This window comes from Syngnathoides biaculeatus, chromosome 2 (assembly GCF_019802595.1).
Source record: "Syngnathoides biaculeatus isolate LvHL_M chromosome 2, ASM1980259v1, whole genome shotgun sequence".
Taxonomy (NCBI): domain Eukaryota; kingdom Metazoa; phylum Chordata; class Actinopteri; order Syngnathiformes; family Syngnathidae; genus Syngnathoides; species Syngnathoides biaculeatus.
The window spans coordinates 17,061,124-17,088,327 of record NC_084641.1 but is presented as its reverse complement, the minus strand read 5'-3'; the positions used below and the strand labels follow the sequence as shown (position 1 = coordinate 17,088,327).

The window sequence follows — 27,204 nt, the reverse complement described above, 5'->3', positions numbered from 1 at the left end:
TGCCCCTAGGTGTGTTTGTGAGTGCGGCTGTTTGTCTCTGTGTGGCCTGCCATTGGCTGGCAACCAGTTCAGGGTGTACCCTGCCTCCTGCCCGTTGACAGCTGGGATAGGCTGCAGCACTCCCCGCGACCCTCGTGAGGATAAGTGGCGAAGAAAATGGATGGATGGATGGATTACTCAAAGCAATACTGATGGGACCAGCATGTGTGAGTGAGTGTCCTAACATGGCACAAAGCAGAAAAATAATAAGTTCACTGATCAAGAATATCCGTGATCTTTCCTGCTTATTTATTTATTATTCAAAAGGTTAGAATTTGTTTTAAACTATAACATTACTGATCCGGGTGGCAATTGCGCATCTAGGTATTGATTCTATACTTGTTTGGGAAAAAGAAATAAACAATGATAAGTCACCATGATAGTCTACTTTATCCCAGTCTTCTTAAAAAGTGGTTCCTCTGGCCTATTTTTGAACAGATACGTTCTGTGTGCATGTCACTTCTTATTTCAAATGCAGACTTCCAAGTATTTAAAGGGCGGTGACGTTATTTTCTTTATCGAAATGAGTCTCCTGGTGACTACGGATCAAGAATTATTTGCTTTGTTTTCTGAATAAAGTATTTAATCTGTCAATGATATTTCATCGTACCGCTCTCAAAATCTTAGTAGATAGTAGATGGCCAGCTGAAATCATTCAGAACATTTTTTTTTGCCCTTTTTAACTTAAAAACATTTAAAATACCTATTTCAGAAACACAGGTCACATCAACTTTTACACATGGAAGATCGTCTATGATTAACATTTCGGATTTTCGGAGGATTTAATAGAAAGGATCTACATCTTAAGCTCACTGTGCAAAGCAGCGAAAGATGTTTGTTGCGAGAAAATTAGCGTTTATGAATGTAACATTTTCCCATCAATATGTTTGTATTTCTTTCGGTTTGTCCCGTTAGGTGTCGCCACAGCGTGTCATCAATATAATGAGATTATTTCTAAATGTTTTGTTTGATGCCCCTTTATTTCACTTACAATCAGTGAGCGGAAACAGCACATCCCTCCAATATAACTTAAAATAATTATCAATATTGAGCGCAGTCAAGTCACAGATTACAGCTTTTCGCCTTTTGTCGCAGTGATTCTTACGTCATCACGATGCGACAGAATAGTCATTCATTATAAACTCTAGTCGCAGGATGATGATGTTGCGCATTAGCTAAAATGACCAGCAAATGGTGTAACGAAAACTCCTCAAACAATTCAACTCAAGTAAAGAGCGTTTACCTGCAAATAGTATGGCATTTGTGGTCGCAAATGGCGTGTTAAAAGGGTGCTTATTCGTGAGGACGTAAACTCCCTTTGTCCGCGGCCAGGTCAATGTCTCTTGTGCGTTCAGCGTAAAGTCTATTTCTGATGGAGCAGGATGAGGAGGCTGTAATGTGCTTGAAGCAACAAGTGGAGGACACAAGTCTGATTCCCATTGACAGAATCAACCTCCTGAATGATACTTTAAAGCGTGAGCTCTTTTTTGTTTCTCTTCACTGATATTTTTTTTTTGTATTTACATCTAACCAGAAGTGGGCAAAGTAACCAGTTTTTATTTTCCTCAAGAGTGATGTTACATGAGAATAATGTGTCACAAGTAAAAAAAAAAAAAAAAAAACTGACTTCAAAATAATTGCGACAATACAGCGATCACAAACCTTTTTGAAACTCAAAGCTAGTTCTTCTGTACTGATTAATGCGTCGGGCTGATATTATATTTCGGATAGGAATGAGCAAATTCAGATAGTGCTCAGTGACGTCACTTTAAAATTGAATCAATTAGTCTTTGTAAAGCAACAAATTCAAGCTAATTCTGCTATCAAAGTTACCGGAAATTAACTTTCGTTGTTAACCATGCACAGCACAGCTCTTCTTTTTTTGTAGCCTGTAAGGTCAAGGTAAAATTAATGTGAGGCCTGGGGTGTCGTTCTGCCGCTTCTGGCTGCAATGCTTCTGCCATGCTTCACGGTGAATTGGTCACTTCTGTGTGGGGCCACAGATACTGTGATTGTGACCGCCTGGCTCTGTTTGATTAATGAAATGGGAGTCAAATGTTGTTAGAGGTTATGGTGAATACGTTAAATAGAGCACCTGAAGCAAGAGTGTCACTGACAAACAAAAACAAATAGTACAGGCAATAATGGAGTAGGTTGTATAGGATTAGAAATGAGCTCATTAGAGGGACAGCCAAAGTTGGATGTTTTGTACACAAGGTTAGAGAGACCAGACTTGGATGGTTTGGACATGTCCAGAGCTGTGGATGGAGCTGCCAGGCAAAAGAGTGAGAGGAAGACCAAAGAAAAGGTTGATGGATGTGGTGAGGGAGGACATGAGATTGGTGGGTTTTAAAGATGAGGCTTAGATGGAAAAAGATGACACGCTGTGGGAACCCCTAACGGGACAAGCTGAAAGGAAAAGAAGAAGAAGAAGAAGAGTAATGGGTCAAAATAAGTGTTGCAGGCTGAATGTAGCTCACTGTTAAGTAAAAGTAGCATTTGGTGTTAAATCACTAAATCACTCTGACTGTTACTGGGATCAAATTTGATTTAATCACATTTTAATTTATTTTATTGAAAATGTGCATTAACCAATATCAAAAGACATGAAGGGACACCTGCACCACATATAGCAGAAAGCTGATTTCCATCTGTAACCCAGAACATAAAATATAACAAATTTAAAAAAATAATAATAATATTTGACCTCCACATTTGTGTACACAACAAACATACTTCCACTTCTAAATCTACAATAAAAATGCACTGTAGATAAAATTATCAAAACATACAGCGCAAGGATAGTAACAATTTAAAAAGTCCAAATGAAAAATACCAACTTCAGTGTCAGAACGACCTTAACACTCTTACATCTTCAATTTGAAATAAACCTTCTACCTACTGTTATGCTAGGTGAGGATGGAGAATCCGCTATTGTTTGCGCCTCCATTTACAATCTTTTGAAATAAAAAAAAAAAAAGTATTTTCATGAAGTTAGAATAGTCCAGGAAGGAAAAAGTAAATGAAATCTTTCATCAAACCCAGGGTTTCTGAGCATGGGAGCGGCCCCGGAGGACAGGGGTAAGATGACGAGATTCAAGTCTCTCTTATATCAGAGCGGCATCCTGAGCCACTGTGTCACCCTTCTCACTCTGGATCCCGGACGAACGCAGAGCAACTGCAAAGCCGCCGTCACATTGGCGTCACTCACAAGGCAAGTGCCAGGCAAGAGGCCAACAAGCTTTCTCTGATCTTAAATGTTACATCTGCTGTGCTTAAATATCCAACACCGTACGAGATTGTTGGCCTGATTGAAGTTTCTGTATTGTCACTTAAGTTCCTGTTGTGTGGGCGTGGAGCCTGGTGAACTGTCAGAGACGTTTCATGGGTTGTTCCTCCCATCAGTCATGGATGGCCTTCTGTCATTGGCCAGTCGTCTCGCAATGCGAGCTGAGGTGAGATGGCGAGCCTCCATGCTTCCTCACCAACTGTGCATCTAACTGGCGTGTGTGCTTTCAGTGTGTCTCTCTCTTTAGGAAGGCGATGGACTCGGTCAGCTGGCTTCTGCAAGCACATGCGCAGCTGGCTACGCAAGGTCGGTGCGCTCCTGATTTTGTGGCAACTGCCATAAATGAAATGCAGATCCAAACCATTCGTTTATAGCTGTTCAAAATGATAATTTGGTTGTGAGAACTGTCGTTACAACTTGAAACACTTTTATGTTCTCAGTTCTCAGCTCTTCCCACTATGCGCTCATTCAGGGCTGTGACGAGGTCACCGTGTCACTGCTCTTTGTTCAGATGTGGATTAATCTATGTACAGCTAGCAGGTAACACACACACTGTATATCGTACATTGAACTCTGTTCATCACAGGGACATAATGAATGCTCGCTACTGCTATTTGCCAGAACAGAGTTACTTCATAATTATGTCAGCATGGCCATTTTCTAGTGCAACTACATTCTTCAGTTAGCAATATATGTAACTATCTAAACTATTTAGTTACTATCAAACTAAAATATATATTTTAGAATGTTTATAGGGATGACACTTGACCTTTGAAGCGTCTGCGCCTCTTTTGGAGTTCTTGTGTGTGTGTGTGTGTCTCTCTCTCTCTCTTCCTCCTCTCTCTCGCTCTCTCTCCCTGCTATGTTCAGAGACACGGGAATGTTAACTCTTTATTAACTACAACCAGTAACCAGAGCTGTGCAGATTATTCAGTTAGCAGCTGAGTGCAGACACTTGTGCACATAGCATACAAGTGAAGGTATTTCATTGATTGAGGTGAAGGGTTTTGTCCAGCACCTTAAGCGAACATGGCCACACAGTTTTGCAGGATCGAGGGCTGGCCTTATTTTTCACCATATTGGAGCTACATTTTATCAAACTGGCAATATAGCAAGGCGTTGATTGTAGTAACAACTTTGTCTTGTCCAAAATTGTCAGCTAATACACTTTCCTGGCGTGTACAGTGACTTTCTTACCAGTTTAAATGATGATGCCATCCTGCTGCTGCTCAATGAGGCTGTTGGTCAGTTAGCTGTGACCTCTGATGCCACAGTGGGCGAAGCATCGGTTAGACTCATCCTCCACATGGCAGATCAACTGCCGCTTCAGCCCTTTCTCCTCAACTTTAAAGGTTAGCTGATGTTCTATTAGGAAATCTCATTTATTGATCTGTTCAATCCTCATTCCTCCGTTTATGTTGATACACCTCCCACCAGAGAATGTGTGACCCATTGAAGTTACGACATCATGAAGACAATTTGACCTCACCTTTGTAGTTCTGTTGTTACAATGCCACGTTTAATTTATGCTTTGTTTCAAGAGGGATGAATTATAACTCAAATATCCTCAAGTGTTATGTGAAATGCATGTAAACTTTTTCTTGATGTGAGCAAATCCATTTGACAAAATGACATGCGTATTGTCATAGACTCCTATTTTGTAGTAACCATGAGCCAGTGTAAAGAAGTCATGCAGTTTTAAATAGTGGTACAAATAACCCAGTAAAGTACCCATGTTTAGACTAAAATAGTCAGGGAATGACAAAACCAAGTCCTTTCTTTGTTTAAATCTTTTTATGTGTCACTGTCAACAGGCCAAAAGGACTTTGGCAAAGATTGCTTGGATACTGCAGACAAATGCTCGAATTCTAATTTTTCACCTCCTCTAACCTCATACTGAACTGCAAGGTTAGAGGAGGTGAAAAAGGAAAACTTGGCTGTTTGTCTTTGCAGGTTTGGACAGCCTATTAGACAAAGACTGGCGAGGACGGGGCTTTGACCAAGAAGTAAATAAGCTGATTGCACTCACACATTCTCGGGAAATCCCTGTAAGTCACGGGAGTCACCCTGTCTGTCTACCTACTGCCCGTCATTACTAACGCCCTTCCCTCATATAGTCTTCTGTCGATCGTGTGAGAGCAGCATGTGTGATTCAGGCAGCCTGGAAATCCTATCTGACCAGACGTAGACTGAAGTGTCTTGGCGGAGTAGTTTCCATGCTGCAGCGTCGCTTCAGGTACGTTACATAATTAAAAGTAGGGTGGAACGATATGGCCCCAAAATATTGCCCAAAAATCCAACTTGAAACTTTTCTTTGACCTTTTACTTCTTAAAAAGGGCCTAACAATGACATTATTGAAAATGTGTTTTTGCTTTTTGTTCATTTCTGCTGATGCCAAACAAAATTTGGGGCAGTTTTCGTTTTCCCGCTGCAGATCACCAAATGTCTGAGCAGGTCGTATGAAAATAAAGACTTCCTCTTGGAAAAATGTCCCTTTTGACAAAACATGTCAACACAATATGTTATCATAAAAAAAAGTCAATAAAAAGCATAAATAAAATAAATTGGGTAATAAAAAGAGCCATCAAACTGCTGGTCCCTGTGTTTTTGCATGTAGGGTTGTATAGGTGAGATGGGGCAATCACCGGAAAATATTTGAAGGGTACACATCTGGTTAAAAGTTTCCAACGTGGATCATTTTTTACAACGTTTGAATGGGAGTCACGGCTTTGAATTTTCATTTCATTCAACTGTGATTGCCTTCCACAGTCATACACACAACAATTTGAAACAGGTTCTACTCATGTATACGGAATTAATATAGCTTTTTTATTTAAAAAAAAAAAAGTCGCTTGAAGGGTTGGAAAAAAATCGCAATATTTAGCAACCAAATCACTGAGTTGGGGACACTGACTAAGCTTGCGCGCGTGTGTGTGTACGTGCGTGCGTGTGTCAGAGCTCACAGAAGACAGCAGCAACAGCAGAGGGATGCGCAGCGTTTGCAAGAGGAGTTGAATTTTCAGGTTAAAACTTTGCATTCGCTTGGCATACATCGACACTAACCCACCATCCAAGATTTGCGTGTAAACATGCGTTTGTGTTGTATATTGGTTCAGGTGTGTTTGCAGCGTCAGCAGGCAAGGACGAAGTTCCACCAGAAACAGAGAAAATTGCTGCAGCTTCTACCTCCTGGTATACTGACACACACGCACACACATACCAGAAGTGGAGTGATGCAAAAAAAAATATATATATACGTTTTGGAGAGTGGAAGTAATAATAAACAAATGAAGTAATGTGGTTGCCCAAGTGTGCTCTGAAAACTGGGATCTGGCTTTGATCAGGATTACTCAATCACATTCAAACTTAAGTGGGACTCAGTACATAATAGACACTGTTTAAAGTGCCTCTGATTAACCAGTTCTTCTTGTAGGCTTTTCCTGACATTTTTTTGTCTTTGTAGCAGAAGCCTGAAAGTTTTGTGCTAACACTGACTGCTATTTCAAATTGTTCGTAAACAGCCTCAAAGCATGATGCTGGCACCAACACAGCTTTTAAAAAAATAAGACACAAAAGTTTAAAAGTTTCGGACCAAAAGGCACTTTCACATTTGTGTGTAGGAGATTTTCTTCTGGTCTGGTAAAATCAAGGTTGACCTTTTTTGCCATGATTCCACAAGGTAAATTTCATGCAAACACAACAGTGCTCACCAACAAAAGTACACTATATTTACAGAAAAGCATGATACAGCGTCATGGTTTAGGGCTGCTTTACATCAGCTTGAATTGGGGCCGTAGATAAGATGAAGGGATTTAGGATTAGTTTGAAATACCCAGTAGTGTGTGTGTCCCCCCCCCCCCCCCCAAAAAAAAAAAGGCTTTCTGTCATAACCTTTACATAACCCATTTTGAACTCAGTATCTATACTTAATATTAGTTAGCTGAACTTAAGGTCTCTCGTTTTTTTTAAATGATTCAATAGCCAGTCTTCCATCCGTCCATTTTCTTAGCTGCTTATCCTCACAAGGGTCGCGGGAATGCTGGAGTCAATCCCAGCTGTCAACGGGCAGGAGGCAGGGTACACCCTGAACTTGTAGCCAGCCAATCACAGGGCACATGGAGACAGCTAGACTCACAATCACACCTAGGGGCAATTTAGAGTGTCCAATTAATGTCACATTTTTTTTGGGATGTGGGAGGAAACCAGAGTGCCCAGAGAAAACCCACGCAGGCATGGGGATGACATGCAAACTTCACACAGGCAGGGCAGAGCCGGGATTTGAACCCTGGTCCTCAGAACTGAGAGGCCAACGCTTTACAGCTGACCCCACCGTGCCGTCCCAGTCTTAACATTGTGTATTATTTTGTCTTTTCAATAAATGTCATGAAACTTAGTTGATGTTTATCCTTCCAACGGTGAGCTAATATGAAGTTAACATGTGTAACCTGTCTGTGGGATTTATAATGCTGGATAACGTCATATCTCGTAATTATATTTCCTATAATTGCATGTTGTCATTCTTTTGCGATTTGATCAATGACATAATCTTTGAATCTTCATGTAATAGTGTTTGGAGTTCCCTTGATGATACTGACTTCATGAGGCGAGTGACGCCTCAATTCAAGTCATGTGACAAGAGACCCCTAACTCTGACACACACTCACACAGTAACACCTTTTCGTGTCCAGACCAGGTGCAGCCATACCTTCTAGAATGCCAGATCCGGGCTGCAGTGTTGATCCAGAGCGCCTGGAGAGGGTTTCTTGTCAGACGGTGGATTGACTCGCAGCGAGAAGCATTGAGACTTGCACACGCTCAACAGCATGCAGCCAGGACCCTGCAGCGAGCCGTACGTATTGTATATCTTCAACTCCCGTCGAACTCCATTTTAACCAAAATTGAATGCTTGCTCCTGTCTGACTGGCTCGTTCGTCTTTCAGGTCCGTCGCTTTCTCCAGAAACGACAAGCAGCAAAAGTCTTAGCCTCTGGACCTTGTTGGATTGGCCATAAGGGGTTGACGGATAGCAGGAGGGCAGTGTTGAAAAGACAGGTTGAGGAATACATCAGTTTACATCCTGTAAGGCCCTTAAGCTTGAATCACTTACACGCAGGTTTACTGTACAGATATGTTTTCTGTTATAGGGCGTAGAAGTAAGAAGTTGTCAGAAAAATAATCACTTAAAATGCAAATGCCTAAAGAATCTGATTACGAACACTTCTCCGTGTGTGCGTGTGTGTGTGTGTGTGTGCGCGTGCACAAAGTCAAGTGGGGTGAGTCGTCAACAGTGTGAACAACTCCATAATGACGTGCAGTGGCGGTTGCAGGCGCTTCTGCAACAGGCAGTGCGACAGAAGAGGCAGGAGCAGAAAATCGAGTCCCTGTTGGCTCACACGCACACTCAGCTGGATCGTCTCAAAGGTTTATTTTCCTATTTTGTGATTGTCTCATTGTTTGAATTGAGTGTGCTGATGTCAGGACATATCCATCTTGGCATCTGTTTGACTTCAACATTTTATCACGTCAGTGTTAAATGTTTCACAAGTGTATTTTTTCACTTGTCTGACTTCCATTCAGCCAGGATGGGTTCAATTTCCACTTGATGACAACGTCAGTGGATGGATCCGCGCAGGGCGCCTAAACCACGCCTATTTAGATACTCTTGTTAGGCACCCCTAGCTACTGATCAAAATGGTGGACGCAGTGAGGCCGAAGCATGTTATGAGCGATTCGTTACAGCAAATTCCCGATAGTATTTCTGTTTCCTTTGTTCCCATGGTATCAGAAATATTGACAAAGCGTGTACAGAAAGGTCTTAATAACATTCAACAGGGATTTATTCATAATGTCAAGGTTTCCCAAACGGGAACGCCTGGTAAAGTTTCTGCAATGTGTTGGCCGGTTGGTGTGTGTTGGTGTGCTCCTGTATTATTTCTTTGATTAAAACTCTACAAGGGCTCAAACTTCATAACTTTTCTCATGTGCCGTGTGAGCAAAGCTGCATGTCTCTGGAGCAGCAGTGGAATAAACCCAGAGGGTCCAAAATCAAACCAGTGCGGATGAGTGAAATAGTAGTAGCTCGACCAACAGAAAGGAGGAAAAGGAAACCGATTCTTTGTAAGACAGATATGAACTACAGGTTAAAATAATGAATAGTGGGATGGTCTTTGTCAATTTGTAGTGCAAGCCCCTTGTCACATTCCAGATGTTCATCATCATTGTACTTTATAGCTGTTACACTGACTAATTGAGTAACTTACCTTGGAACAGATGGCTTTGTGCTGATTTACCTTCGATATGTTCAGCTGGTCGTGAGCAAGCCTTAATCCACCGTTTGCATTTATCTGAATTACGCTTTGGGGTGCGAAAGCGCACCAGGTATCCTCCCTGTAATCTCTCTGGATAGTGCTCGTCTCCATTACAAGTTCCCCAGCCACGTCAGAGGACCATATTTCCGAATGGGATATAAGCAGGACTATACTCCCGCAATTCAGAGGCTTAAAGTAAACACGTGCTCTCTTTGTTTGTGGGTACAAGATCACGGATGTGGATAGCATGGGCGAAGTTCAGAAAATGACGCTCACTGATTGGTCAAAAGGGAGCTGTCAATCATTCTCACGGATTCATCCATAGGCGGGTTTGCCTGGAGCCTCTTACTCCGATTAAAACCGCTTTAGAAGCCCCAACCGAATTAAAATCAGAAGTACATTTTCATCGTCATAAACCATAAATCGGAATGAACAGGATGGCTGGATAGGAAAGTCTCTCTTTGAGCCATCACAGGATTTTGTCACTCTTCCCTTGCAGATGCTCCACCCCTGTCGGCTGTCACGGCGACAGATATCAGCTCCTTCCTGAGCCCTTCTGGTACCATTGCCACTCGGGCCCGTGACGCCCACAATGGCAGGCTACGGGCCCACAGGCTGCCCTGGTGGCGAACTTTGGGGGAGACTGCTTCAGTACTCAAACCAAAAGAGGAAATTGAGCTTGGTGGGGACGCCAGCAGCTGATGAACTGTCAAATTGAACCTTCGCTGTGGTTACTGTGTACTGTACCTCTAAATTGACTTTGTCATATTAAATTGTTTTGTTGCTTTGATAAATAGAAAATGTACTATTTTTTTGCATTTTGAGTGTATTGTCCTTGCACGAATATCCAAACTAAATGAAGCGCTTTGTAGGTTGAGAAAACATTTCTCCATGTAAGGGTGTTTCAGTTGTGGGAGAGAATAACATTTAGTCATGTGTGACAGCATTTCAGTATGATGTGGGAAGATTGCATTATGCAGTGCTGTGTAAAAGTATTGCCCCCCTTCTCAAATTCATACATTTTTGCATATTTTCTAGATCATGAAAACACAAATAGAAAAATATAACCCAAGTGAACTTCAAATTAGGTTTCAATTAAGGGAAAAAATACAGTATTCTGTAACCCCCCCTACCCCCCTCAGTGTCTGTGAACACCCCGCTATATTGCAAGTTCTCCCACTTAGAAGTCATGGAGGGCTCTGAAATTTTCATTGTAGGGTCTTCAAATACTTATTTTCTTCACTATATGGTTGTTTTGAGTTACGAGCATGGTCGTGGAACAAATTAAGCTAACCCTATCTCAAAACACCACTGCATTTCTTCAGTTTGCTGTTTTTACAATCCAGTGATCAGTCGAAGCACCTCTCGTTTTGTTCATCATATCAACTCTGTTTTGACTCTAGGCAGCGCTGAAGATGCCCAAAACTACTAAGGAGGAAGTAAAACGGTACAAACACTTCACAGACCATGTTTGTGTGACAGCAGAATGGAAAGTTTGAATTTGGATTTGTTTGTTGCGTCCCGGTAGGCGTGAGGCAGCCTTGCAGGAGGGGCTGAAGCGAGCGGTGGGTGTCCCGTTGGCTTTGGCCGAGAGGGTCAGCGCCCTCTGGCCACCACTTAAAGAACCGGTCTTATACGGGAACGTCGGCTGTAAATCAGATATTCAGGTGTGGACCAATCGGCAGAACATTTTGTCTTGTTTTATCGTGATATGTTTGTGGTGGAAGCACCTTGCCGTGGTTATTGTCTGTCTGGCTTCCAGGTTGCAGTGAAAGCGTTGGAGACGGCAGTTTTCGGGGCCTACTACAACGTGATCATCAACCTTCAAGACATCACAGATGATAGTTACAAGATGGCGGTACGTATCTTTATGTCATTTCAATGAATATCAATAGACCTGTTCACAATTACACTACACGTACTTCCAGGTGGCAAAAGAGAGAGCGTTCGCCGATGGCACTACTAGTGAACAAACCTTGCATTAAATCTTGTATCTCCAAACTATTCCGATAAAGTTGCGATGTCCAAAATTGTACCCACTGAGTTTCTTTTTAGATGATCTCTCTCACAGTGGATATGCACCTACGATGAAAATTTCAGACCCACCCTTGATTTCTAAGTGGGAGAACTTGCAATGTAGCAGGGTGTTCAAATGCTCATTTTCTTCACTGTACTTGTGTATATGTCTTTCAGTAGTGTATGTGAGAGCATTTTAGTGTTTCACACAGTTTTGGGATCGATACGAAATGGAAAGGATCAAACGGAAACAATTTTGTTTGCAAGAGCGTTGTTTTCATGTCATCAGTATTTACAGTCAGAAGTGGTTCAAGCACACTTTCATGGTCTGGTCAAAGACTGAACTCTTTACCCACACGTCACTACTTATGCATCTGTCCATCTTTGTTGATGACGTTCTTGAGAAGCGTGACCAGGGATCTCTGCTTGGTCTCATCCCACCCCTTCATGAAGCCACCGTAGCGTTTACTGGCAGGGGGGCTGCTCCAGCGAAAGTGCTTCATCTTGTAGGAATCGCCTTTTTTCTGGACACCATCCTCCTCCATCACATCCTCCTCCCCTCCTGCTGGCAGTTCATTGGTTAAATCGCGCCTCAGCTCTCCTGGGAAAACTTCACTCGACTCCTCCTCCATATCGTTGGACATGTACACTTTAATGGGACGGCGTTTTCGGCCTACGGGTTTCCCCCAGCGGAAATGCTCCATGGAGTAAGACCGCTTGGCAGGGGCAGAGGCGTCTGAGTCGGGCAGAAGGGGAGGATGGAGTGGGGCGGTGTCAGGGTTCAGGTCACTGAGGTCGGTGTGACAGAGCTGCAGACACTCCTGAAGTGAAGTAACATTAATACAAATATGTTAGCTCGCACAGAGGCATGATGATCTATGGGGAGGCCTCAGTCCTCTTATACCATCATGCTCGTGGAGTCCAGCTCCTGACAGGCCGCATGTTCCCAACACTGACTGGCGGCTCCTCTGGCCATGCCCACGAAAACCGCGATCACCAACAGCCACACAGGACACATCGTCCTGCTAATCAAGTAAAAGCACACAAAAACGAAGGAAACATGATAACAACTCAGCAGTGATGTGTCATTTTTTAAATTGTCTTGTTTGAACATGTACAACAATGACTATACTCAAGATGAAAGGGGAAAAAAACAGTGATCGTTCAATCGGAGTAAGAAGAAGTAAAAAAAAAAAACTTACCAGGTCCTACCCCTAATTCTGAATACAGATTTGAGAATATATTTGATTCTGATATTCACAATATTCAAACTAACACAACCAATTGCTTTGTCCTCATCAGTTTTATTTATTCATTTATTGGTTATACCGGATTTGTATGTTGATATATCACTATTATTTAATAGGCGGCACGGGGGATAAGCTGGTAAAGCGTTGGCCTCACAGTTCTGAGGTCTCGGGCTCAATCCCAGACCCGCCTGTGTGGAGTTTGCATGTTCTCCCCGTGGCGGCGTGGGTTTTCTCCGGGTATTCCGGTTTCCTCCCACATCCCAAAAAACATGCGACATTAATTGGACACTCTGCATTGCACCTAAGTGTGATTGTGAATCTGGATGTTTGTCTCAATGTGCCCTGCGATTGGCTGGCAATCAGTTCAAGGTGTACCCCGCCTCCTGCCCATTGACAGCTGGGATAGGCTCCAGCACTCCCTGTGACCCTTGTGAGGATAAGCAGCAAAGAAAATGGATGGATGGATATTATTTAATACATTTAAAAAAAAAGTAAGAGAGCTACACATTATCAGTTCTTTTTCAAAATCCTTGCACACAGTTAACTCCTAAAATGGAAACACTTTCATTCATCCATTTTCAGTGCCCGGAGAAAACCCACACAGGCATGGGGAGAACATGCAAACTCCACAGAGGGGAGTCTGGGATTGAACCCAGGATCTCAGAACTGTAAGGCCAACGCTTTCCAACTGAGACACCTTGCTGCCCGGAAACATATCTCTGTTTTATATCTGTTATTGTGTGAGATTTTTTTAAAATACAGTACAACTGCTGCCCTCAAATTATCACAAAAATAAAAAGCGATTGATCAAAAGGAAATCTTACCTCTCAACTGTCTTTATCTTCATTCTCTGATGATCGCTGAGTTCTTGTATCGTCTTGGATCAACCCACTTTTTATACTGCCTGGCAGGGCCATACGCGCGCGCACACACACACACACACATTTGAATGACATCATCTCCAGGCATTCATACCTTTTCTCTCCCAGCCTTTCTTTGAAAAATATCTTCTGATTAATTGACCATGTGACAAAAGCGTCAGTCATGGGTGACACTGCATCACGGAACTTATGGAAAAACGTTACGGAAAAACAAAAACAAGTCTCTGTTGTGTGGCAAATGCCAAACACGGGGTTCTGTAGATTAACACCAGGCTGGTATGTCGTCAGTGGGATTCTAACCTGCAAACCGAGGTGTACGGTTTCACGCCTGCACACCTGCTGCACAGGCGTCCTTTTGTCTGCAGGCTCAGCGTCGTTCAATAAGATTCTCTACGGCTCTGTAGGCTTCTCCATAACCTGGGACTGTGCTATATTTTGATACTGACATTTTAAAACTCCCTTTCAAACCCAAATGTTCTCGACATCCGAGAAGTGCATTTTACAAGTCGCACGCATTTCTCTCAAAACCTCTTTTTTCCTTCTTTTTTTTTAACCTCTTAAAATGAGCTTTGACCTTTGGCTGGTTTGTTTGAGTATTTATTTTGAACATTAAAACAGTTGGAGATTTCTTTCAAATACATTATATATCTTTAAAGATACAGTGCCTTGTGAAAGTATTCGGCCCCCTTCAACCTTTCGCCACATTTCAGGCTTCAAACATAAAGATATAAAATCTTTTTTTTTTTTTTTTTCCCAGAATCAACAACAAGTGAGACATATATACTGTTGTGGAGAAGTTTAAAGCCGGATCTGGATGCAAGCTTTAAACATCTCAGAGAGCACTGTGCAAGCAATCATATTGAAACGCAAAGAGTATCCGACCACTGCAAATCTAAAAAGACCCGGTCGTCCCTCTGAACTTTCACCTCGAACAAGGAGAAGACTGATCTGAGATGCAGCCAAGAGGCCCGTGATCACTCTGGATGAACTGCAGAGATCCGCAGCTGAGGTGGGAGACTCTGTCCATAGGACAACAATCAGTCGTACACTCCACGAATCTGGCTTTTATGGAAGAGTGGCAAGAAGAAAGCCATTTCCCAAAGATAGCCATTAAAAAGTCTCGTTTAAAGTTTGCCACAACCCACCTGGGAGATACACCAAACATGTGGAAGAAGGTCCTCTGGTCAGAGGAAACCAAAATGGAACTTTTTGGACACGATGCAAAACGACGTAAAAGCAACAGAGCTCATCACCCTGAACACACCATCCCCACTGTCAAACATGGTGGTGGCAGCTTCATGGTTTGGGCCTGCTTTTCTTCAGCAGGGACAGGGAAGATGGTTCAAATTGATGGGAAGATGAATGGAGCCAAATACAGGACCATTCTGAAAGAAAACCTGTTGGAGTCCGCAAAAGACCTGAGACTGGGACGGAGATTTATCTTCCAACAGGACAATGATCCAAAACATAAAGACAAATCTACAATGGAATGGTTGACAAATGACCGTAGCCAGGTGTTAGAATGGCAAAGTCAAAGCCAGACCTGAATCCAATCGAGAATCTGTGGGCAGAGCTGAAGACTGCCGTTCACAAACGCTCTCCATCCAAGCTGATTGAGCTCGAGCTGTTTTGCATGGAAGTAATGGGCAAAAATTTCAGTCTCTCGATGTTCAAAACTGCTAGAAACATACCCCAAGCGACTTGCAGCTGTAATTGCAGCAAAAGGTGACACTACAAAGTATTAATGCAATGGGGCCGAATAATATTGCACACCCCACTTTTCAGGTTTTTATTTGTTAAAAAAAAGCTTGCAATATCAAATACATTTATTTCCACTTCATGATTGTGTCCGACTTGTTGATTCTTGACAAAACATTTTTATTTTATAACTTTATGTTTGAAGCCTGAAATGTGGCGAAAGGTTGAAAAGTTCAAAGGGGCCGAATACTTTCACGAGGCACTGTAAACGCTGAAAAAGTAAGCAAAGACTGAGATCTATGTAGTATTCAATTGTAGAGGCATAAGGTAGAAAAAAAATGATGCTAGGCTGATGATTCTTAACCTGGGTTCGAACCTCAAAGATTCAGTGAGTCAGTCTCAGGGTTTCAGCAGACGTCAAGACACACACACACACACACACAACCACAATCCTGTTTTCAAGTCAGTTCCACCGTAAAGAGTGTAAATGTCACAATACAGAGAGCTGATCATTTTGTGACAGGGAGCAACAATGGTCCTTGCAATACATAAGGAGAAAAGTATTTCAGTTTCGTTTCCCAAATCACTTGCCCAACAAATGCCTGGTCTGCTCGGTGTAATGTTTTGCCATTTTCCCTCTCTGCCCACCTGTAGTCCTGCTGCTGGATCCTTCCTATACCGGAAAGAGCTTTGCACATTTTGTCCGACATCTGCTGTGTGGGTAAGGGGGGGCCGAGATGACACGCTTGGGCTTGTCTGCTCCTTAAAGGTCAGATGACAAAGATGTTATGGGGTCAGTTGAAAATCAGATTTGGATTGCTTATGTTATGAAATACATCCATGTCACTTCCAGCAGGTTTTCAACCATAATTTACCTTATAATGAGGTTTTCATGACACATATCGAGTTCTTCCCAAATGCTGCCAACTTATAGTTCGGTCTTTCTATGGTAAATATCGTCCAGGATGTGCTTTTGCCGCCATATTCAGTTATTATTGATGTGTCCTCCGTTGGCTGAAACATTTATTTAACACATTTGTCTTCACTATACTGTATGTATTTCCAAAGGTGTTATTAACGTGAAGATTTCAACAGATGATTGGGGACAACCAGAGTGACCCATACGCTGGAGAAAAGTATTGAACATATGAAGAATGAGTGGTGCAAAAATGCACGGCAAGCCAAAACAGCAGCTAAAATCTTTCAATAATTAAAACCGAAATCCAACCCCTTGACATTCCAAATTAATATCAGCTGGTTCAGTCCTCATCGATGGCTACCATCCCACCTTCCACCCACTCCACCCTGTTGACAATTAGCCACCCCAGGTCAGCATTAAATAGAACTGTAAAGATGATTTTGATACTGTTGTTGACACAAAATCCATACACTCATAATGCAAACCATAAGCAAATCCCTGAATTCATTTCACAGGCGTTGAAATGTTATCAGCGGTTTGCACCTTGTTGTGAATATTAACAATAACAATCGCACTTTCTCCAGAAGGAATGGTTTCTTTGAGCATCCATTTTTGTCATCTTCTGTGCTCTTCCATGCTTCCAGTCAAGCAGCTGTCACATGCCAAGTTAGTCACTAACTTTTTACTCTTATCTGTTTGTCAAGAGTGTCAGCTGGAAAGCGTTGGCCTCACAGTTCTGAGGTCCCGAGTTCGATTCCAGCCCCGCTGCTGTGGAGTTTGCATGTTCTCCTCCGGGGACTCTGGTTTCCTCCCACGTCCCAAAAACATGCAACATAAATTGGACACTCTAAATTGCCCCTAGGTGTGATTGTAAGGCCGGCCGTTGGGATAGGCTCCAGCACTCCCGCGCCCCTCGTGAGGATAAGCGGCAAAGAAAATGGCTGGATGAATATATAAAAGTAAGTGTGGAATACAATTACTTGAATTTGATCGATCTATCCATATTCTACACTGCTTATCCTCACTTGGGTATGGATGTGCTGGAGCTTAGCCAATTGAAAGGTGACTTAAATTCCCAAAATATATTACATAATTTTATGAAACCTTTTAAATTAAATCTTAATTAAGATAATCTTTATTGTTGTATTGGAAATCTATCCTCAACTAGTTTAACAAGTTCAGTCATTAGGTTCTGATTGTGTGAAACAAGATGCTTTCTTCGATATCACAGCAAGATCAAAAACTGTCAGTGTCCAAACGAGAGTGAATGCTTGATGGACCTGAACTGTATGTAACATGCATTTCAACCATTGAGAAACTTTCTTGGTTCTTTTAAAGACCATGCGTCTATTTTTCCAAAAAACCACCATTAAAAGTTGCCACAGCCTTGAACATCTCGGATAAAAATAAAACATGTGGGAAGCAAACGAGGTAATGGCTTTTAGACAAAGTGACCTAAAGCAAAGATTTTTTTAATGACTGCTGATCAAACTTCTCAGCCACTATCTGCCCGCACAAGGTTTTATTGGATTTCCTCAATACATTTTTTCATGTGAATCAGGCAAATAGGCTTAGGTTCGCTTGTCGGCAGCGTCAAGGATGGTGGTCGCGCAGCTTTTCGCTTCCTGTAACAATGCTGACACTCTGGACTGCGTCTGCGGGGATCGGGAATCAGGCAACCATGTGACAAAACCTTTGGCAAAAATTTCATACGAGCTCATAATATTTATAAACAAGAGGAGCCAAGGTATTTCCAGATGGCAGAAATGTGATGGGTTTTTTTGTGGGATTGTGAGGCCAGATATAACCAAAAACATTTCCTTAAAATGAAGTTGATGTGCTTCAAGTTTAATTTTAGTTTAATTTGTTGACCGCATCCATCCGTCCATCCATCCATCCATCCATCCATCCATCCATTTTCTGAGCCGCCTATCCTCACGAGGGTCACAGCTATCATCAGACAAGAGGGAGGGTACAGCCTGGGCTGGTTGCCAGCCAATCGCAGGGCTCATTTGCGGACCACATTCATAAATCAAAACTGAAAATCATCTTTTCCCAATAAAATGAAAAGAACCACCAATTATTTGTTTCGGATCCCCCCCAAAAAAAGGTATTTTTTTTTTAATAAGAAAAAATAGCACTCTACAATCTATCCATTTCCTTAGCCGCTTATTCTCACAAGGATCGCGGGGAGTGCTGGAGCCTATTCTGGCTGTCAACGGGCAGGAGGTGGGGTACACTCTCAACTGGTTGCCAGCCAATCAGCACTCTATATTGTTTTTGAAAAATATACAGAGCTAACCAATTGTAATATGGTCAAACTTTGTTGTCACGGGAACAATGAAAATCAGTTAGACATAAATTGCAACATTGAGTTATTATTATTATTTTTAAAGACAACCACACTAGAAGAAGAGAGTTCCAAATCTCTTGGAAAGCTAAAGTATTCAGAGTTCCTTACACTGGAACTCAGCAGGTATAATTTTGGACATCGCAACTTTGTGGGGATAGTTTGGAGATACTGTACAAGATTTAATGCAATGTTTACTAGTAGTGCCATCGGCGAACGCTCTCTCTTTTGCCACCTGGAAGTACGTGTAGTGTAATTGTGAACAGGTCTATTGACATTTATTGAAATGACAAAGATACGTACCGCCATCTTGTAACTATCATCTGTGATGTCTTGAAGGTTGATGATCACGTTGTAGTAGGCCCCGAAAACTGCCGTCTCCAACGCTTTCACTGCAACCTGCAAGCCACACAGACAATAACCACGGCAAGGTGCTTCCACCACAAACATATCACGATAAAACAAGACAAAATGTTCTGCCGATTGGTCCACACCTGAATATCTGATTTACAGCCGACGTTCCCGTATAAGACCAGTTCTTTAAGTGGTGGCCAGAGGGCGCTGACCCTCTCGGCCAAAGCCAACGGGACACCCACCGCTCGCTTCAGCCCCTCCTGCAAGGCTGCCTCACGCCTACCGGGACGTAACAAACAAATCCAAATTCAAACTTTCCATTCTGCTGTCACACAAACATGGTCTGTGAAGTGTTTGTACCGTTTTACTTCCTCCTTAGTAGTTTTGGGCATCTTCAGCGCTGCCTAGAGTCAAAACAGAGTTGATATGATGAACAAAACGAGAGGTGCTCCGACAGATCACTGGATTGTAAAAACAGCAAACTGAAGAAATACAGTGGTGTTTTGAGATATGAGCTTAATTTTTTTCCACGACCATGCTTGTAACTCAAAACAACTGGGTCTCAGATCAACTTTCCCCTTTGAAATTAATGGAAATTGCTTTAATCTGTTCCAGCCGCCCTAAAAAACAGTAAAAGCATTTGGCCGTATGTTTTTCAAGAAGGAAAATACCCTGTATCATATTGGACTTAACATGATTAGTTTGTCAACTTTAGCTGGAGGGGGTTACACAGCTTGAAGGGTGTTCTTTAGAAAACTGTCTACTGTTTGCCAAACTACCGATTGTTATGAAGTGAGTTGAGTTTCGTTCACTGCCGCCATACACTATTGCGAATTTTTGCACGCATGTCAAAGCAATAATAAGTTGGGTCACTTGTCCTTTATTTCAAGACACCACTGCAACAAGAAATCAGACTGAAAAAGTGACACCATGTAGCTGTTGAAGGCAGATGAGTCACTGTCCACCATGTCTAGCAGCTCGTTCATGGCGTGATGAAACGGAGGAATCAGTCTCCTCATAATGCCGTCCACAGCCTCAAACTGCCTCTTGCCGTACGTCATCTGGCCCACCATGGCGCCCAGAGCCGCTCCCTGACGCACAAACAGTTTCACCGCCATGACAAAAACTAGCATGGCGGCAATTTCTTGTCATTTGCAAATGCTACCAGAGCAGCTACGGCGGCAGAGACCGAGCCTCCACCAGGGGCAGCCGTCCGAGCGCCGACGCTACGAATGAACTGCTGCAGAGGAGAGACACCAGGCGGCCATCGTCCTGCGACCTCACCATGTATCTGTTGGTGGTGGAACAGAACAAAGTGCAAATACTTTACTACTGGACACTTTGAAAATAAATCTTGCCTTTGATAGGCATTGGCACATGAGAACGCCTTGTTGTTTCCTGTGAATGCACACACATCTCAGAGAGAAGGTGGAAGAGCGAGGCTAGAAGTATTTTCTCGGCTGCTTATCCTCACAAGGGTCGTGGGAGTTCTGGAGCCTATCTCGCTGTCAACGGGCAGGAGGCAGGGTACACCCTGATCTAGTTGCCAGCCAATCACAGGGCACATAGAAACAAATGACCATTCACACGCACATTCAAACCTATGGGCAATTTATAATTTTGAATTAATGCATGTTTTTGGATGTGAGAGGAAAATGCAGTGCCAGGACCCACACAGGCACGGGTAGAACATGCAAACTACATTTGTGGTGCTGGGATTTGAACTTTGGTCCTCAGAACTGTGAGGCAGAAGTGTTAAGCAGTTGGCTACTGTGCCGCCCATTTGCATTTATTTCTGATATATTATACAGATTATGTATTTTTTTAAAAAAGGAAGCAGTGGCATTAATGATGAGCATGATTGTATGTGTGTCTTGCGCAAGTGTAAAAATGACCATCTTCTGATGATAAAAATCCATTTCATCTGAAGAAACATACAGGTACAGTGTTTTATTTTTACATGTTTTTCCATTTTTATTATCTGCTAATTTAACATTTTTTTTGTGAGCACACTGCAAAGTCACGAAAACTATTTTGTTTGTACAGAAATTATTTGTTGCATTACCGTGTTATCAAAACAGGGATTGTGTCCAGTTGACGCAAAAACATATTTTTTACTTTTGAATTCTGTACAGACTGTGCCAAACAAATCGTGCGAGTGACTACCTGTGTCATCCTCTGATGACTCAAAGCGAAAGTTGCAACAACAACCCAGGTACATTTTAGTCAATACTTTTGTTTTTAAATAAAGGAGTTGCATCTGTACATCTTTTACCAGTCTCACAAACCTCAGACATTTGAATCGAACTCACTCAATTATTCGCTCCTTTGCTTTGAATGGACCCAATGAGTCGAGGCCCAGCTTGCTGATCACCTGACCACACAGATGAGGCTTAAAAGGTTAGAGTCCTACAGGGGCCATATGACAGAACTCTTGAAGTCAATCTCTCATCACCAGTCGCAATTTATGTTCCTCTTCCACGATGAAGAGTTCTTCTTTGGCAATGTAGAAGTCTGCAGCATCCAGGAGAGCTTTTAGAGGGATCAAACCGACAATCTGAGAGCCAACGATGGGCAGCTTCAGGTCCTGAAATTTTAATGCACATTGTCAGCAGAAGTCACTCAAGCTCACATACCTCATATAACGTGCACAGTAGACCGTATTTATATAGGCAAAGTTTGAGTATCTGACGTAGACATGATGACATAATGAGGTTTGTTGACCGATAACCAGAACAATTGGAGGATTTAGGAGGAATGGCAGATTCATATGCAATAAATTAGGTAAGTAAGTCTTTTCGAGGCATTTCTAAATGGCTGCAGATTCCAAAAACAACTAGTAGTTGTTTGGTTGTGTCATTACGTGGCCATGGTCTGGAAGAAGACCCAGACAGTGATCTTCGGATTAAATTCCTATCGCAAGGCTTGCCACACATAGAGTGACGCCATAAAACATGACTAAACTGTGGGGGACTGGTCACGGTTCTGTAACTAATGTTCATGATTGGGCGACTGTCAGCAAAAGGTTTTGCTGCGGTTCCAAAAATATATCCCAGGTGAACAGTGTCGTAACATTGCAGATGTGATGGCCATTCAAAAAAGCCAAGTTACGGTATAACACGATATTTTGCAACAAAAAATAAGTAGACCCAAATAAAAATCTGCACCCAATTCTTACTACAAGAATTACTTGTTATCTTTCTGCCATGGAAAACAAATTGTAAGTAAAGTTAAGTAAAAGCTCCAAATAAAGAAGACCTTATATCCATTTTGAGAATGGAAACTTCTGACCTCAACTCTATGAGTGACTTCTGACCTCTGCATCCTTGCAGATCTCCTCATAGACACGGTGGAGGGGCGTCTGCTCATAATCCAGGATGTTGGTGGAGACCTGAGCGATACTGGCCTCGTCTAAGTACCAGCCGATGGCTTGCACCTTTTTCAACAACCCCGGCTGAGATGTAGCCAAACACACACGTCCAGTCACTGAGAATTCGTGAAAAATGACATCTGACACGTGACGACAGTTAAATATTATTAACACCTGGTCTTTTCCTCGGCCCTGCTCCCTTATATTCAGCGCAATGCGATGTGCCTGCTCCTTGGTGCCAATCAAGTTGACGTTGTAGGCGATGAGGAACTTACGAGCTCCTGTCACCGTGGCACCCCATGATGGGACAAAAGTGCCGGGGCCGAAGTCTGGAGCCCACTCCTTCTGTTTCAGCTAGATGGTATGGGAAAATATTGTTTTCAGGACAATTAGATTCTCAGATATATCAGAGATTTTCATGTCAATGTGAGCAATACATTTGTTTTCTTATTGACCAAGGCCGCTTTGATACTGTCTAAATTGGATATTTATCAGATGCGAGTGCTGTACAGACACTCGTCGTGCTTATCCCACCTATACGTCATCAAGAGGTGACAAATGGCACAATTGTTCCACAAAATAGACACGCAGCAGAAGAAACGGCGTACAGAGGAGCAGAACACTGTCCGTGGTGAAAAGAAGATGCCTAACCTGGTTGCAAGATCGTACCTTGTCAACTAAAGCTTCGTACTCGCCGGTTCGCACTGATGGAAGACTCCTCCGTGCCTCGCTCCGCGCTGCTTCGCCGTAAAGGAACACTAACGAGACAGAGCTTGTCAATTTTTTTTCTTTAAGACTTTGAATTTTTGGGTTTTCTTTTGGAAAATAAATTGGCATCCAACCTGGCACATGCAGCATATCCGCCAGTCTCTGTCCAAAGACATTGGCGCAGCGGACACAGTCCTCCATACTGACGTTCTGGACAGGAATGAAAGGACAGACATCCAGCGCCCCCATACGAGGGTGCTCACCTGCACATACAGTATGTGCATATTTTTTTTTTTCAATTCAATTCCTTGGGTTTGGGCCCTCTGGTTGTTTCAAAGTCAAGCTTAGCCCCTTCCTGTTTGCTGTGGTAACGGATAGGCTGCCAGATGAGGTTAGACTGGAATCCCCTTGGACCATGATGTTTGCAGATGATATTGTGATATGCAGTGAAAGCAGGGAGCAGGTGGAGGAACAACTAGAAAGATGGAGGCATGCACTGGAAAGGAGATGAATGAAGATTAGCCAAAGTAAAACAGAATATATGTGCTGGAGTGAGAGGGGAGGAGGGGGAAGTGTGAGGCTCCAAGGGAGAAGAGATAGCGAGGGTGGATGACTTCGAATACTTGGGGTCAACAATACAGAGCAATGGAGAGTGTGGTCAGGAAGTGAAGAAACGGGTCCAAGCAGGTTGGAACAGCTGGCGAAAGGTGTCTGGTGTGTTATGTGACACAAGAGTCTCTGCTAGGATGAAGGGCAAAGCCAGCCATGATGTACGGATTAGAGATGGTGGCACGAAAGAAACAACAGGAAGCAGAACTGGAGGTAGCAGAAATGAAGATGTTGAGGTTTTCGCTCGTAGTGAGCGGGTTGGATAGGATTAGTAATGAGCTCATTACAGGGAGAGCCAAAGTTGGATGTTTTGGAGACAAGATTCGAGAGAGCAGACTTCGATGGTTTAGACATGTCCAGAGGCGAGAGAGTGAGTATATTGGTAGAAGGGTGCTGAGGATGGAGCTGCCGGGCAAAAGAGCCAGAGGAAGACCAAAGAAAAGGTTGATGGATGTTGTGAGGGAGGACATGAGGACAGTCGGTGTGAGAGAGGAAGACGCACGAGATAGGCTTAGATTGAAAAAGATGACACGCTGTGGCGACCTCTAACGGGACAAGAAGAATGCAGCGTTGTTGTTTTTGCAGATAGTATCCAGCCGCATTGTGGACTTACCCGAGTGGCGGCTCATGTCAATGAGACTGAATGCCTGACGGGCGGCATTCAGCGCTCCTTCCACCACAGCTTCAGGAGGGCCCACAAATGTGTACACGGTGCGGTTGGTGGACGCTCCTGGGTCCACGTCCAGCAGGGTACACCCGGGTGTGCTTCTAATGGCTGCTGAGATGGCATCAATAACCTGACAGGTGACAATGGGGTCAAATTCCAGCCATCAGTTTTCTATATCGCTTAAGCCAGAGGTAGTCAAACTTTTTGGACCAACGGATCACTTACAAGGGAGAATTTTTTTTTTTTTAAAAGACCACACAACCCCCAAAATAATTTTAACACTCATTAGGGTGACAGAAGAAGTAGACAAGGAGGAGTAGAGTAGTAAGCAAATTAAACTCCAGATGTTTTAATTGCTGATTTGATAGAGCAGGGAGAATATGGAATATTGTTGAAAGATAATGCCTGATGCCTACGAGATAAGTCGATAACTTGTAAGCAAGGCCCACCGCATACCAGTCATAAAAACCGAACTTTCGCGCCGCATGTGGTGTTGTGCCACTGGTTTCCAAGAGCGGCCGGCAGTCAACCACTGGTTTTGATGTGATTTAAAATTTTAATAGTAGGTGAACACTGTCACAGAAGTAGCAGCCAATCAAAAATGCCACTTTGTATCACATCAGCTTTCACAATATTGAACATTTTTGGGTTCAAACCAAGATCCACCCGTACCACTACAGCAAGGGTGTCAAAAGTAATTTTTGTCACGGGCGACCTTGCAGTTATGGTTACTCTCAGAGGGACGTTATAACTGTGAAACCATAAAAATCTTGAATCACTTCATCATATTTATACACGATATTTGACATTTTGGTACGGATTTTTTGCAAGAATCAGGGAAGTTAGCACACATGATTTGCCTTCACGGGCCACGTAAAATTATCTGCCGGGCCAGAACTGGCCCCCGGTCCTTGGGATTGACACCTATGTACTTCAGTATGAACTGTTCGTATTTTACAATAATAGTTAATCATTTCATATGTACCTGTAGGTAAAAAACAAAACATGGAAAGTCTTTGTTGTTTAAAACACAAGTGGAGTTGAATTATTGCGAAGAGCCTCCTAAATCACCAGACACTTTTCCTGCATTGGGCGGCACAGTGGATCAGCTGGTAAAATGTTGGCCTCACAGTTCTGAGGACCCGGGTTCAATCCCGGCCCCGCCTGTGTGGGGTTTCCATGTTCTACCCGTGCCTGCGTGGGTTTTCTCCGGGCACTCCGGTTTCCTCCCATATCCCAAAAACACGCAACAATAATCGGACACTCTAAATTGCCCCTAGGTGTGCGACTGTTTGTCTCTTTGTGCCCTGCGATTGGCTGGCAACCAGTTTAGGGTTTACCCCGCCTCCTGCCTGTTGACAGCTGAGATAGGCTCCAGCGCTCCCCGCGACCGTCGTGAGGATAAGCGGCAAAGAAAATGGATGGATAGATGTCCTGCAATGCTCGTTTGTTTCTCTTTGCACGGTGATAGTTACAGCAGCCATGAGCAATCCACTTTTGCTTTGACAAACACACCATGCTGTTTATGCTACAATAAAAATAACAATGATAATAATAATAATACAGTTATTAATAAGATATCTCAAAATACTGTTTCCTGGAAATGTAGTTTTTACAGTGAGTTGTTTATGTGTGATTGAGTGTCGATGAGCTGCTTAGTTGTGGGTTGCCAAGTAGTGTTTTTTTTTTTTTTTTTTGTGCGCCATTGTCGAGCTCCAATGTAGAAGGCTGTATAATAAGAATGAAGATCTACAGATCAGCAGAGCCAAAGTGGAAAGTGGAGAGACATAAACGTGAAGTCACTCTGTGTGGGCAGAATGGAAGGAAGCCGCCAAAGCGACAGAGAATTGCAGAATGACAGGAAAGCACTAACCTCTTGGTTTTTGCCCTCTGAGAAATTGGGGACACATTCCACCAACTGAGCCGCCATGTCTTCACACTGACCTCTGTCCACAACTGGACGGATACCCGTGTTCTCTCTCCTGAAACACACATAACACACACGCTCAGCTGAATCATTAACAGTGGGTCATTGCAAATGTTGTATACACAGCAGAGCGTGCGCCTGCAAGCGAGTAGATGCACTGCAACCAGGCAGTGCTAAATGTTCAATCAATCGGTAAACTGTCTGATCAAAGTTCATTCAACTGCTCACAATAAGTAACTTCAACTTGACTAACTTCACTTCATGACTGAAAAGATCGGAAACAATGTCATTCTTCCACAGGAACCAAGATGCAAAGCTCAGGCTCTCATGTCTCTTTTTAAAAACTGAAATCTGCAAACAGAGAAAAAAAAAAATAAATCATTTGTGGGAGGTCAAAGGTCATGTCAGCCCCTTCGGTTGAACATAAACTAAATCTCTTTGAAATAAGAAGACAGCAATCCTTTCAACTTCTGTGTATTAATACAGGAAAGGATGAATATGTGTGTGCATGTGTCGACTGACTTTGGTGGGAGGCGGTGGAGGTTTAATTCCCCCTCGGTGACTCTGTGAATTTGAGTGTAATCCACCTTTTGCTCGAAAATTCACTTGAATAGGCTTTGGCGCCCCGTGACTCTGAACAGGGGAAGTGGTATTGGGAATGCACGGAGGGATGGTGTGGCAACAGGGTAAGGAAAGCGGCCAATCGCTTCGGGTTCCCAGCTGAGGGGATGTCGAATGCCTGTGTGGAGTTGGCATGTTCTCCCCGTGCCTGCGTGGGTTTTCTCAGGGCTCTCCGGTTTCCTCCCACATCCCAAAAAC

The 27,204-nt window shown here is 43.0% G+C and overlaps 4 protein-coding genes across 5 annotated transcripts; 2 read left to right on the top strand and 2 right to left on the bottom strand.

Annotated features, from left to right (window-relative positions):
- The first annotated feature begins 1,165 nt into the window (after positions 1 to 1,165).
- LOC133510011 (IQ calmodulin-binding motif-containing protein 1-like) lies at positions 1,166 to 10,454 on the top strand. The gene is made up of 14 exons (XM_061837659.1): positions 1,166 to 1,514; positions 3,085 to 3,253; positions 3,377 to 3,494; positions 3,559 to 3,634; positions 3,769 to 3,868; positions 4,514 to 4,680; positions 5,282 to 5,376; positions 5,446 to 5,564; positions 6,286 to 6,352; positions 6,446 to 6,521; positions 8,018 to 8,178; positions 8,270 to 8,407; positions 8,593 to 8,749; positions 10,136 to 10,454. The coding sequence occupies exons 1-14, from the start codon at positions 1,412 to 1,414 to the stop codon at positions 10,336 to 10,338; spliced, it is 1,749 nt and encodes a 582-aa protein (XP_061693643.1). The 5' UTR covers positions 1,166 to 1,411; the 3' UTR covers positions 10,339 to 10,454.
- A 122-nt stretch (positions 10,455 to 10,576) lies between these two features.
- On the top strand, positions 10,577 to 17,268 carry LOC133510033 (formimidoyltransferase-cyclodeaminase-like). The gene is made up of 5 exons (XM_061837701.1): positions 10,577 to 11,083; positions 11,165 to 11,303; positions 11,399 to 11,494; positions 16,136 to 16,202; positions 16,577 to 17,268. The coding sequence occupies exons 1-5, from the start codon at positions 11,052 to 11,054 to the stop codon at positions 16,597 to 16,599; spliced, it is 357 nt and encodes a 118-aa protein (XP_061693685.1). The 5' UTR covers positions 10,577 to 11,051; the 3' UTR covers positions 16,600 to 17,268.
- pomca (proopiomelanocortin a) lies at positions 11,907 to 13,781 on the bottom strand. Of its 2 annotated transcripts, none has more exons than XM_061837682.1 (3): positions 13,727 to 13,781; positions 12,557 to 12,677; positions 11,907 to 12,473 (listed from the first exon to the last, which is right to left on the bottom strand). In XM_061837682.1, exons 1-3 carry the CDS (start codon positions 13,747 to 13,749, stop codon positions 12,015 to 12,017), a joined length of 603 nt encoding a protein of 200 aa, XP_061693666.1. In that variant the 5' UTR covers positions 13,750 to 13,781; the 3' UTR covers positions 11,907 to 12,014. The 2 variants fall into 2 exon arrangements, with proteins under 2 accessions (XP_061693666.1, XP_061693670.1); XM_061837686.1 differs by having other exon boundaries at positions 12,557 to 12,674; positions 13,727 to 13,751.
- Positions 17,269 to 17,500: 232 nt separating the features above from the next.
- LOC133510017 (formimidoyltransferase-cyclodeaminase-like) lies at positions 17,501 to 26,460 on the bottom strand. Its single transcript, XM_061837671.1, is given in 15 exon segments — positions 17,501 to 18,055; positions 19,054 to 19,149; positions 19,245 to 19,383; positions 19,465 to 19,508; positions 20,034 to 20,195; positions 20,270 to 20,352; positions 20,355 to 20,395; positions 21,417 to 21,478; positions 21,560 to 21,691; positions 22,421 to 22,558; positions 22,649 to 22,828; positions 23,144 to 23,232; positions 23,317 to 23,445; positions 24,405 to 24,588; positions 26,332 to 26,460. Coding segments are annotated over 15 exon segments (1,620 nt in total). The 5' UTR covers positions 26,389 to 26,460; the 3' UTR covers positions 17,501 to 17,971.
- Positions 26,461 to 27,204: the final 744 nt, after the last annotated feature.